The 13,121-nt window shown below is 41.6% G+C and overlaps 1 protein-coding gene across 1 annotated transcript in view; it reads left to right on the top strand.

Annotated features, from left to right (window-relative positions):
• The first annotated feature begins 417 nt into the window (after positions 1-417).
• LOC144763261 (interleukin-20 receptor subunit alpha-like) overlaps positions 418-13,121 on the top strand; it is a 133,908-nt gene continuing 121,204 nt past the window's right edge. Inside the window, exon 1 of the mRNA XM_078648712.1 lies at positions 418-802. Coding sequence (XP_078504838.1) covers positions 709-802 — 94 coding nt within the window. The 5' untranslated portion in view covers positions 418-708. The remainder of the gene's footprint in view (positions 803-13,121) is intronic.

Consider the following 13,121-nt stretch of genomic DNA (forward strand, 5'->3'; position numbering starts at 1 on the left):
CTCACAAAGGGCAACATCGTTAGGGCTATCTTTTAAGTCTTTTTGAAGGCTCCGTTTAGAAATTACTTGTATTCGTAAATGTCAACCATGCAGCCATGTAATCTAATGATTTTAATTGAACGATACATAAAAAAACGAATTTAAAATTTCTAAGAGTATTGTCATTTTAATGCACATTTGATTTCTAAATTGAATTACTTAATGTGATTCGACAGCTCGGCTCCTGTGTCTACAATTAGGCTCTCACAGCGCATTTCAGGAACTATAGGCGTGAGAGTGTTTTCATTCTCACAGTCGCCGTGTTTTTAACTACGCACTTGCTGTCATTCCGTTTCAAAGGACAGATACCACACACCGCAGCGTAGCTGTATAGGTGTGAGGCGAGGCGGCAAATGGGCGAAAGGTGTGAGGTGAGGCGGTTGTGGGCGGATCAGCCCTGCAGCTCGCACCCGTGCGGCCGCCCACACCGGCATTCCTGCACTGCCCACACACACAGCACGTCCGAGAGTGAAGCAGGTGTATGAAGGGAGGGACCGCGAGCGCCTCGCCCCGCCATGTCCAGAGCGCAGGTGTCGCTGCCGGAGCAGCGGCGGGAGGATACCTAGAGGAGAGCTCCGGCCTGGCCTGACGGATCCCCGCCATGCCGCCCGGGAGGCCTGGGCGCTTCCAGCCAGACATCAACACGAGCTCCACATTTCACTTTCAGTGATGCAGCCAGCCCACTGGAGGTGGGCGAAGGGCCCCGCCTGGGCGCCGTGGATCCTGGCGGCTCTGCTACTGCTCCCCCTGCAGGTGGAATCAGGTAACAGTCACAAGCTAAGCAACAGGGACCTTAGTCAGAGGTCGTAGTACCTCTAAAGTAGGGACAGTGGTGTCATCCTGAGCATACTGGGGGCGGGGTTAGTGAGTGTGGAGGCTGGTCAGAGATTAGCAAATTAAAAAAAGATATTCCATGACCAGGGTCGGACTAGTAAAAAAATAGGCCTTGGAACCAAAGTAATAGTTGCCCCCACTAGCGAACCAGATAGCTGAAAAGGGTCCCTCGTTTGCAAATCAGACCAGTTTTAAACTTGTAAAAACACAATGCAAGGATATTATGCACGATATGAGAGACTGGATTCATTTATGTTTCTGGCAATCAACGTTTGTAGTAATATCAGGATAATCCACAGGAAAAACCTGGACCACCGGGCCATAAAAAAGACCCACAAACTTCTAAAAAAAAAGGCCAAGATACCGATCTGTCAGACCAGTCCATTGGACACTACCCGATTGCCCTATAAGCCGGTCCGACTCTATCTCTAACTATTTTGTTGTGTTTCATTTACAGGTAACTGATTATATTCAATATATATACCTTAAATTAAAAATACATGCAAGTTAAACACATTTGTGTACAATGAAGCGATGTGTTTAATGCAGTCACGTCAGGTGGCTGATTATGCAAACGAACTGGGACAGATTTGATTCCTGTTTGGTGCACTTTGGAACACTGTCATGTGTATTTATAGTGCTACGAGATCTCAGCTTGTAATGAAACCACTGTAACTATGTTAGTCATTAGTTTAAAAATGTTGATAGACTGCCACAGTTTAAGAACTGTAATAAACTATAAGATAAACTGCTGCAAAACGTGCAAAAGATTTTAGTGCTTAAAGTGCTTTCGAAAGTTATAATTTTTGTAACACACAATCGAGTGCAAATCTTGAAAAGGAAACCTATAAAAAAAAGAAGTTATTCCACAACTGGTATTGTCTTTACAGAACCTCTAAAAAAGAATAACTCTTTGTCACAATACAGCTTCAAAGAATTCTATCAATTAAAGCCTATTCTGTCCCCCAATAAACCTTTGGATTTGCTACTTAACCAACTGCTCATATTTCATTGTTTTCCGGTAGCAGTGCACCCTGGGGAGAAGGCTTGTTTCTTCTTTAACTGTCTGGCTCTTCTTTCACTTCAAAGTACAGGAGATTAGCTCATCTCCCTTCTGCCCAAGCCAACTCGAGATCGGCATTGACTGTTCAGGAACGGTCATATTTTAGCAAAAAAATGTGGGGACTGTTTTACTAAAGTTACAAAAAGCATGGTAACAGGGTTCCCACAAGACCCCATTCACTGCGACCTCTGCCCTCAGCTGAACTTCAAGGGTTGTCAGCTTTGTTTCATTTTGCCTGACACTTGCATTTCAAAGGTACCATGGCCCTAATCCATGTAAGGAAAATTCAATCCACCTGTCCATGGTTTGGTAATGAAAACCTTCTGTACCTGGAATCCAGTTGGCCCTGGTGCCACTACACCTGCTGAACTATTTACAGCTATATCCCTGCTGTCTGGTTGCAGTGTTGGTATGTTTAAACCCCTCTTCGTGTACTCAGCCTGATACGAACATTTTTGATATATTCTACATTTAGTTCCCCACCTCGACCTCTAAATTTGCTCGTTTTGGTATTAGTGGAACCCGAAGACTAAATTGAGCCTGGGTTCTGTGCGAAAGCTACCTGCTGCCAAGGGGCACAATTTATGTGCCCTTCGCCTCTTGACACATAAGTGTGTAACAGTAACTCACGTGTGGCAACATAATGAATGAATATTTTTATTTGTATAACGAATGAGCTATATCACAAAACACAGACTATTATGTAGCAGTATTGTAATTTCCCCAGTCAATCCTGAATCCAGAATTCAGTATCTAGGCGGCTGTAGAGAAGCATAGAGCTAAAGGCTTAAATATGCTAGTGAGTTTACAAACCAGCATCGAGTTTCGAGAGAGCAGGGGCCCAATTCAAAAAGATTTTTCTGTGAGTAGATACCATTTACTCTAGTAATACTCCTGACTTACTCCAAATTCAAAGAAAATGCATCTAAATCTCTGTGACTCGGATACCTACTGTTTAGACACCGAGGAAGCTGGAAAATGTTTGAGCATATCTAAGAAAATAAAGTTATGCATATTTTGGTAACGTTAGTTCGGATCACCACTGTTTTTTCTTGACAGATCGCTTATCTTTCAGTCAGCCCCACAGCCATGCCTGTGCCTCTCAACTTCTGTCATTGTGTCATTAATCTGGGGACTTATGCTAGAGCTCTGAGTAATATCCTGGGCCTACTGGCACAACCATGTCCATCATGTACTCTGGTTTGATGTACTAGGTACAGTTGCACGCCGTGCCCATTTGACAGGGGTTATGGACACAAGGCTTGATAGCCAAGCCTTGTCTGAGTGCCAGTTCAGCATAGCCATGGGCCCAGACCCTATAGGTGAATTGGCAGTTGTACATGGCCCTTGATACAGGGTGTGTTGAAGTGCGTCGGTAGTTAATTTGACGTGTTAAAGATATTATGGTTGAAAATAATTTCGAATGTAAATTACAAACCTGGCTCTATTCCTACCTGGCTCAATGCTCTCCTTATGAAATTTATGTTAACTCATTCTTAATCTCTTATGTATGAGCTGAATTGCGCATTGCACTTTTATGGCCTCGCTATGTATTTCATGTCTTATCCTAATGTTTAATCTTTTATGTGTGAGCTGCACTGTACATTGTACTTTTATGGTCATATGACCGAAATATCGTTTTTGATGATTTGTATCCATCTAAGAATAGCAATTTTATACTTTCCACTCCTGTTTCAGTGCCTCAGTAGATTAGGTTGCACATTTTCATAACAATATTTGTCCACTGTAGGAAAGTGACCCTTTTTGGATTGTTGCCCCCCACTTTTTGCCTGATGTTGATGCTCTTTGACTTTGTGTGCCCAGGATTCATGCCAACCAGGTACTCGGGGCCTATATTCTTTCCCTGAATCTGTACTGTTACACACCCAAATTGACAACTCTCTGGCCACATGTAAGTACCTTATAAAAGGTACCCTGGGTACCCATGGCACTGTGACCAGGGAAGGCCTCTAAGGCCTGCAGCACTTATTGGGCCACCCTTAGAGGCCCTGTACCTTTTCACACACACTGCCATTGCAGGCTGAGTGTTTTGATGCGGAATAAAGTGAGGAGTCGACATGGCACACATCCCCATGTGCTGTGCCTACAACCCACTGCCTAAGCCAAATGTCAGCCACCCCTCTAGCTGGGTGGACTATGCCTCTGGTGAGGGTACAGGTGCATGAACTATGTACACCTACAGTGTCTTAGTCCATTCTTTGAATTATAAGTGCAGTAATGCCATAAAGAGTATATGGCCTGGGAGTTTGTCATTACGAACGCCACAGCTCCATAATGGCTTTACTGAAAACTAGGAAGTTTGATATCAAACTTCTCAGCCCATTAAACCCACACTGATGTAAGTGTGGGATTTAATGAAAAATGCAAGCAGAGGGCATCTTAGCGATGCCCCAGCAAACAACTGAAACTCTAGTGTCCTGGCTGAGTGGCAGCTTGCCAGCTGCCACCACCAGACATGTTTCTGAACCGCTGGTTGAGAGCTGTTGCTCATGGGGTCCTGAAACAAAGCACATCCTGGGTCGGGGTGCCAAGCTTCCTCCCCCATGATGGGCAGGGTCCATGAAGGGGAAGCCTCAAAGGCTTTCCGCCTTTGTAAGCTGACCCAGCCCTTGCTGTTCCCAGCAACTGGCCCCCACCAGTTCTGACCCCCACTTTGGGCCGGAGATTCAGCGGGAACACCAACATAGGCGGAGAGGTGTGCCCACCTTTGCCAACCCATCCCCACAGGTGGGTGAGGCGAGGCACAGAAGAACTCTGTCACCACCATCTTGAAGATGGGGTGACCTAGCCAACCAGTGTGAGGCTTTCATGTCCCCCTCCCACTGGAGGTTGGCTTAATAGGGGGTGTGCCCACCCCAAGGAAGGGGTCCATTGGTCCCTACCTTTACCTACCTGAAACGCCCCTAAATTTAGTATTTAGGGGCACCCCTGAATCTTGCCTCCTCAGACAAGAAGAAGAATGACCGAAGAGCCATGCTTAAGGAAGAAGAGGAGGACACCAACTGACTTGGCCCAAGCCCTACCGGCCTGTCCCGATCTCAACCTGCTCCAGCGGACTCCCGGTGAGTCCTGCAGCCAGCAGCCCAGCAGAACCTGGAGGACTTGCCCTACCTTCCCCAACCAGACTTTGTATCCCATAAGCACGGGTCTGGCTGCGGCCAAATCTGCAAGTCTGCACAACTCTGCACCCACGCCCACTGCCTGAGTTTTAGTGGCCCAACACCACAAAGAGGTCTCCCCAGCGATCCTGACCTGCCTCAATTCTCCCAACGACACCTGCAGCCCCTTTATGGAGGATGACCACGATCAGAGCGAGTAAGGAGAATCTGACTCCAAAAGACACACCTGCACCCGACACTCCACGTCCTTGGATGACCCAACCTATGGTGTGTCGCCATCCCATGACATCCTAACTTACCTCTCCAACCATTGGTTGCCTCCAGAAGATCTTCATGCCCAAGCCTGCATTGTTTGTTCAAACCGGAGAATCCCCATTGAAAGTGACAGGCTTCTGACCCCAAAACAGCACCCTGCAACTGTCCGACCTAGTGCCTCTGTGGGTGTACCCTGGGTGGTGACTTGAACCGCCCCTTTGCCTTGAATTTAAGTCCAGGAGCTTTGCTCTCTCAACCTTGTGGCCTACTCGTGAGCAGCCACCAATCGGAGGTCCCCATCCTCCATTGGAGAATATTAGGCCTCAGCACTCTGCACCCAGCCCCTAGAGCCGCTTAGGGTGCTTTGAGACAGCATCCTTGACCCTGGGGGGAACCTTGTTCTAACCCAAGAAATTCACCTCTCAAGACCTTTTACTTACCTGCAAAATGATAACCCTATTTTCCTTTATAGGATTGCATTGACTGTTTTCCTCAGAAAAACTTATAAGTGTGAGAGTGTTTTGTATGTGAACCTAACACACTGTGTTTTCCAAAAAACTGTTTCACTTGCCTTTTATCTAGAAAATGTCCCAGTGTGATATCTAGACATATCACAGTGAATACGAAAAGTAATCTGAAAAGTAATCATACTATACCTCCAAAGTAACTTAAAAGAAAACTCAACTGTTTCTAAATAATTTACCTACCTGTATACAAAATAAGTACTTACAACTGCATTCAACTCCATTGTTTTTGCAAAGTATTATTTCACTCACCTGCACCAGACCTGGCTTGGTTCTAGAAATAAAATATAACTAATTAATGTTTTTATACAAACAAATTGGTCTGAGTTCAGTCTTCAAGTGTGTGACATCATTTCTTGCCTGGGTGTGTACAATAAAAGGCCACACTACCACAAAGAGAGAGTAAGATATTATCTACTTTTACCTCTGCCTCCCTTTGGGGTTCCACTGGGCTCTGTGCACACTATACCTGACTTTGGTATAGTATATACAGAGCCAGCTTCCTACAATCACCAGGTGGTGCTCTCCAGCAATGCAATCTGCTGTCTTAATTTTTATTATATTTAGTATAACTTTACCAATTTTAGTGTGCAGAGAGAATGACTGACAAGAAGTCGACCTTGTCTAGAAATAACGAACCTTATTTTGATTGAAGTGCTTAAAAGAATTCATTTGCATATTCATACTACAGAAATAGAAGTCTCCCGAAAAGCAGCGGGTTTTACAATTGGGTAACCAAGGAATTAAACACTATTGTTCAAGTACCCACTAAAAGATATATATATATATATATATATATATATCACACAGCTTGGCTCAAAGTTAATGTGGTCCAAAGGCGCTCTCTCAACCGGTGCCGAACTACTAAGCAGAGCCCTGCTTTTAAATATTCTCCAAATCCCTTGAGTTAAGGGAGAAAGTCCGCAATCAACAAAAGCGATTCTTCCCAGTTTTCTTTTATTTGTCAAAGATTCAGCATAATTAAGTACAAAAAACCAACGCGTTTCGCAACTAACCAGTCGCTTGTTCACGGTAAGTTTCCGTGAACAAGCGACTGGTTAGTTGCGAAACGCGTTGGTTTTTTGTACTTAATTATGCTGAATCTTTGACAAATAAAAGAAAACTGGGAAGAATCGCTTTTGTTGAGTGCGGACTTTCTCCCTTAACTCAAGGGATTTGGAGAATATATATATATATATATATACACATACACACACACACACACACTTAAAGCGTAACTTTCTATTATAATCCAATATTGTCAATGTGGGTTTCTGAAGACAAAATAAACCATGAGGTATAAGGCTGTACTTCCATATTTTGCATTACATGTGTATTTGTATGCGTCTTTTATGAAAAATATACATTTTCTGTAAACTGTTGGGTTGTCTGCAGTAAGAACTTAAGACCTACCTGGTATATTTAAACATCACAACAAAAACAATATTAAAGAACATACCATTTTGATAATATGGATCGGTATCTAATTTCAGTGAAAAAATAAATCCAAGGGCACTGGCAGTTTCTAAATTTGGAATCTGAGTTAGCTGCTCAGCTTTCCTATATTAAACATTAAAAACAAGAAACAGAATTTAAGACATATGAGTAGAACCTGAATGTGTTATAATAAAAAACGTTTTGGGTAAATGTGCTATTACATAGACAAATATTGTTGTAATCATTTATCTTCATGTGAGACATACCACAGAGAACAGTAGGCCCTCCAAAGTACGCATTGCTTTAAATTTCAATCTGCGCCAGTGGTCAGACCTAGATAAGGAGCTTGAGAACACCATAGACAGATATGCATAGGAGTTACCCATATCCACACGCCCAATTTAATCTTGTTAACTACCAACTAGATCTAAGTTTCTTCTGAACACAAACCAATTTATTTGTGTGAACACATCGTTAGTCACACAATAACAGGTTAAAACAGGAATCTTTGAAGGTCAGTAGTAGACTGGTCCATGCTAACTAAATCACCTGCAGACAGCATATGGCCTGTATGTGGTGGTTCAGTTTTAGGATAACAATAATGAGTGCTAGCTATATAAGAGTGCAAATGAGCAATATACGAATAAAAAAAAACAGGGGCCATTATGTAATCTTGCTTCAGGCTATTATAATTTGGAATCTGAGAAGATAGTTTTTCATTAAGGGATAACTCAATCTTGGCCCAGTTATTGATGTGAAGCTGCAAAAAACATGAGAGCAACCATACCGGGATGCCCATGGAAATCAATTTTACATAATCAGAGGCTTAAGTAGAGGGCTGAAGGGGACTTCAATGTACCAGCGAGCTGCCTCCCACAGTGTGAAACTGTGATCCACTACGGAACAGTCCGGCTTAAAGCCAGCCTGCTCCATGAGAATCAAGTAATGTTACAGTTATTAAGTTTAATTAGTACTACTTTTGTAAAGATATTTTCGGGCATATTAATGAACTATATCAAATGATAACATGAAAAATTACATCTTGAGCCCTTCCTGAAAAGACTCTTTTTGAAAAATAGTTTGAGACAGCGGCCCATTTTCAAAATCCAGGTATAAATGCAATATCAATAACCCACTTAAAATAGGGACAAAGATGTTGCATGAAATCCCTAAATACAACCTGGTAAATCAGTTTGTCTTACAGTGCAAGAGAAAGTCATGCAGTGATTTGAGTTCAGTATTTTCCACAGTGATTGATGCCAGCGTTTTTTTTCTCAAAGAATAAGACAAAGTAAAATCATTAACATGAGTACACTCATAGGTTCTAAAACACCAGGCAAACCAATCTGTATAAGCGATCGGGCTCTAAGGGCAATCCACACTGCACTTTTTCCCTCATTGACAGAAACCCCCAAGAAACACTTGAATCCATTTTTTTAATCATCATTTCCTACTTTTTCTTGTAATATAATTTATCTTTTCCCCAACGAGATTTCTGTTCAGTACACTCCCCATTAAGGCTACCCAACATTTCAAGGGTTCTATTGCCATGAAATTTGTTGAAATAACATCAGAATATTATTTCTTGTCTCAGATATTCTACATCAAACCATAATGCATATTTAAAGCTTATAATGTTCGCACAAAAACCAGCCTAGCTTTTCATGCAGTTCATTGTAAATATATTCCATGATATGAAACCAAGGAATCCCTTTTATCAAATGGAAGAAAAGGCTCGGGATTATCTTGCAAATACTTTGTTCTTTTAATCTCCATTGAGGAATATCATATATGAAGTTGTTCTGAATATTCTTTAGGAATAATAGGTGTATGGTGTTGGCTACCATCCATAGACCAAAATTCAATTAAAGAAGGGAGTGATCACTATGATCAAGTAGAAAATGCAGAAACATTGTGCCACTTGCCAAATAGTTAAGGAGAAACAAAAAAAACACTTTTCTTTTCATGTTTTGAAGAAAGAAAAAATGAGAGCCAGTCCTTTACTTAAAGTAAGTGCTTCATTTTTCTGGAAGGGGCTTGTGAAATGTATTTTGAGGTAGAGTAACTTACAAGTGGAGTCCCTTGATTACTCCTAGAGTCTACTAATGGTTGAGCAGCAGCAGAGGGATTGGTAGTTTAAAACGTATTTGTCATTTGAAGTTCCTCTCCCATTTCAGTCATCAAGGAAGATTGACCATTTGCAGCTAAAATGCCCTGGAGTGTGATTTGTATATGCAAGATGCAGTTGTGTCAGAGTCGCAGCAGGGAAGCTGATTAAAATAGTGTTAATCCTACTCAATTTAGCTGCTACATTATCACTGAAAAAAGCTGAGAAAAGGAGTGGAGAATAAGTGACCCACTGGCTCTAGCTAATGGAAAGGTTCAGTAAAAGAGTGATTTGGTTGAGCTAAACTTCAGCTCTAACAAAGGCCTGTTGTGCTTGATCCCTTGGCCAATAGTGATTGTTTCTTGCTAGATCAATTAGAAAATATTTAGCCACAAACCTTCTTACTAAGGCTGCCATCTGCAAGTCATTGTTCGAGCTCTAGGTGTCAGCCCGCATTGTGGCACCATTCCCTTTGCGCCAAGTGGGAACCCTCCTCCTCCAGATCTCAATGGCAGGCCCTCTTGATGCATTACAATATCCCCCACCATTATAAAATTGAACCAGACCCCCACCACCAGTAAAATAGGACAGCAAAATAAAACTTAAAACCTACAAACACAAGACAAGCATTCCTGGTCTGTACACTTAGCTTATACACTTGTCAGTATTTCAGTGACATGCTGGTTGTGCTTATTGCTTTGACGAGTCGCTGATTTCCCGCATCAGTGTCAGCGCTTAAAAGAGGGTGTGAGTGTGAAAAACAAAGCTATCAACCAATCAGTACATGGGGTATGACCCAACAGCCACAGGCACTGCTCTACACAAACCTATTCCTCACAACATCTCAAAGTGACTTATTCACAGGTCAGCTTCAAAATAAAAGATGCAATAACAGTTCACTCGGATTAGCCACAATAGTTTCCTCTTCATTGGATCGCATTGACATTGGGACATAAAAAGAGGGTATGTGCATAGCAAGGAAAACAATCAACCAGTCTGGCTGGAAGTTATGACCAGCCCCTACAGATGATACTCAACGCAATCCTGTTCACCACCAAACCTTAAAGTGACTCTTGCACAGAGCAGCTTCAAATTCAAACATGCAATGTCAGTCCACTCACAATAGTCTCTCAGTGATTCCTCTCCCACCTTATCTGGAGGGAAGTAAATCCGACAATCTAGGCCTCCCATCATCCTAGTGAAATATGAGATTTCGAACTACTTCACAGTTGGGATGTATCCAGATAGGTTTGTTCATCTTTTCAGAGCATAGAATATATGGTGTAGACATTTAAAGTGAAGTAATAGGTGTGGCTGTTACAATGGAAAACCCACCTCATCTGGCCACATATATATTCCCAGTCAAGGTCTGGTACTACAGTACCCACCATTAACTCCCACTTGGTCTTACTGGTAAAATTGGGTCACACACTATCACTTATGGGAAGTTTGGAGTCCAATCTCCAACCTCCCCACAAATGTGTGGCCCTTTCCAGTACAGTACAGGCTTGGTTTGATTCACAAATCCACCAGTGGACCGGCCATTGCTTGTGGGTTCCTTAAATGAGTCAATGTCAGAAGAGTATTTAGATCTCCCATATTCTGCTCCTGTTCCAGACTTAGTCATTAGCAAAGCCAATAGGTCTCGTGTTGGCTGCCAGTCTTTCGTTTTGACAATTTTTCTTTTGTTCTGTCATGATTTTTGCAAAACCTTATTGATTGAAAAGCAAAACTATTGTTTTGGTCTTCAAAAGTACACATTTCCCATAACACACAGTGAAGTCAGTGGCTGACACATGATGCATACTGGAATGGGTGGACGAAAAATGTGAATGACATGAGAGACTAAAGGATGAATTCTGGCTGAAAACGCCTATAAGTAATTTTGCTAAACACACAATTTTAGTAATATCACAAGATCCTGGCTAAACCCACTCTTGAAAAAGAAGCCAATTGGTCTAGAGTTGGCTGCTACCTTCTTGCTTTTGCTAATGCTTTAAAAAAATATTTATTACATATAGAGGTTTGAAAATTTAGATAAATAGAGAGGCCTGCAAAGGCAGATTGATAGAGAGAGTTTGATAGATAGATCTTATATATAGATAGAAAGATAGAAAGAAAGATAGATAGAGTTACAAAGGTAGATATAGATAGCCATCAGGCAGAAGAGTCTATTTCACATTTTATCTTTTTCTGTCCTGGATATGCCAGGCCTTGGCATTACCGGATAATTCTGTTTTGTAGACAGTTTAGGTGGTGGTCACTACCTTCAGGTGCTCAGACGTCTAAGCACAGAAACAAGAGAGGTGGTAATATGTGCTGTTGCTAAATATCTTCAACGGAGCTGGGTCATAAGAGCTAAAATCATGGCCACCTCTCACATGGCACAAGAAAACAGTGATCGTAAGCCTGTGCTTTTGCTCTTATTCTCTAACAAATGCTGTATTTGTAATCCTCTGGACTATTCTGAATACGGACCGTGGGATGTACTTACTGAATAAAGTGGTCTTATCTGTCTTGATTTTTCGATTATCGTGTTTTTACCACAATACTTGGTATTGTTTTTAAAATAGTTTTTAATCTAGTGGATTTTATATTAACTTGTATGTTTTTGTGGTAGTTTACATATTTAGTCTGTTTGAAAAAAACGAATAAAGCTGATAATGATGATGAGATATAGATAACTAGGGTTCCAAAGATGTAGCTGATAGCTAGACAACTGTAAAGACAGACAGACAGTTAGATAGAGTTGCAAAGCTAGGTAGATAGGGTTACAAAATAGATAGATTAGATAGATAGATAGATAGATAGATAGATAGATAGATTGATAGACGTGCAGGTGTATAGACAGGTGGGTAGATCTACAAACAAATAGATTTGAAAAGATAGATAGATAGATCGATAGATAAATAGATAGATTGATAGAATAAAGCTGATAACGATGATGGGATATAGATAACTAGGGTTCCAAAGATGTAGCTAATAGCTAGCCAACTGGATAGATAGAGAGACAGTTAGATAGAGTTGCAAAGCTAGGTAGGTAGGGTTACAAAATAGATAGATAGATAGATAGATAGATAGATGGATGGATGGATAGACGTGCAGGTGTGTAGACAAGTGGATAGATATACAAACAGATAGATTTGAAAAGATTGATAGATGGAAAGATAGATAGATAGCTAGATAGCTAGATAGATAGATAGGCAGGTAGGTAAATAGCTAGGTAGATAGGTAGATGGAAAATACAGGTGTATGGAGTGGTGAAAATATAGGTTGATAGATAAAGTGGTTATTAGGATTCTTGCCATGCCCAGCCAGTCATCCACCTCCCATACATTTATCTCTTTGCAGTTTGTTATATTTTGTTCCACTATGATCCAATTCAGTGCCTCTGGTCACGCCAGAGCCCTCCTCTTTGATGTAGGACTTAGTCAATGTAGCCGGTTTTACCAAGACTGGACCTCTGCTCAGTGTAGCTTAGCACACTAAGGGCCTGATTACGAGTTTGGCAGATATCCTGTTCTGCCAAACTCGTAGTCAGGCTGTAAGTCCTCAAAGTGGCTAATACTGCCCCAGAAGCCTCATAAGGATGTTCATGAATAAATAAGGTATCTGGGAAGCACCTCCATCTTCAACTAAGGGATAGGGCAGTCATGAATACCATCAGTTTAGTCCATCTTGACAAAGAGTTATTCATTTGTCTAGAGCAATCCTATAATTAC

The sequence above is a fragment of the Lissotriton helveticus genome, chromosome 6 (genome assembly GCF_964261635.1).
Source record: "Lissotriton helveticus chromosome 6, aLisHel1.1, whole genome shotgun sequence".
In the NCBI taxonomy this organism is placed as follows: Eukaryota; Metazoa; Chordata; class Amphibia; order Caudata; family Salamandridae; genus Lissotriton; species Lissotriton helveticus.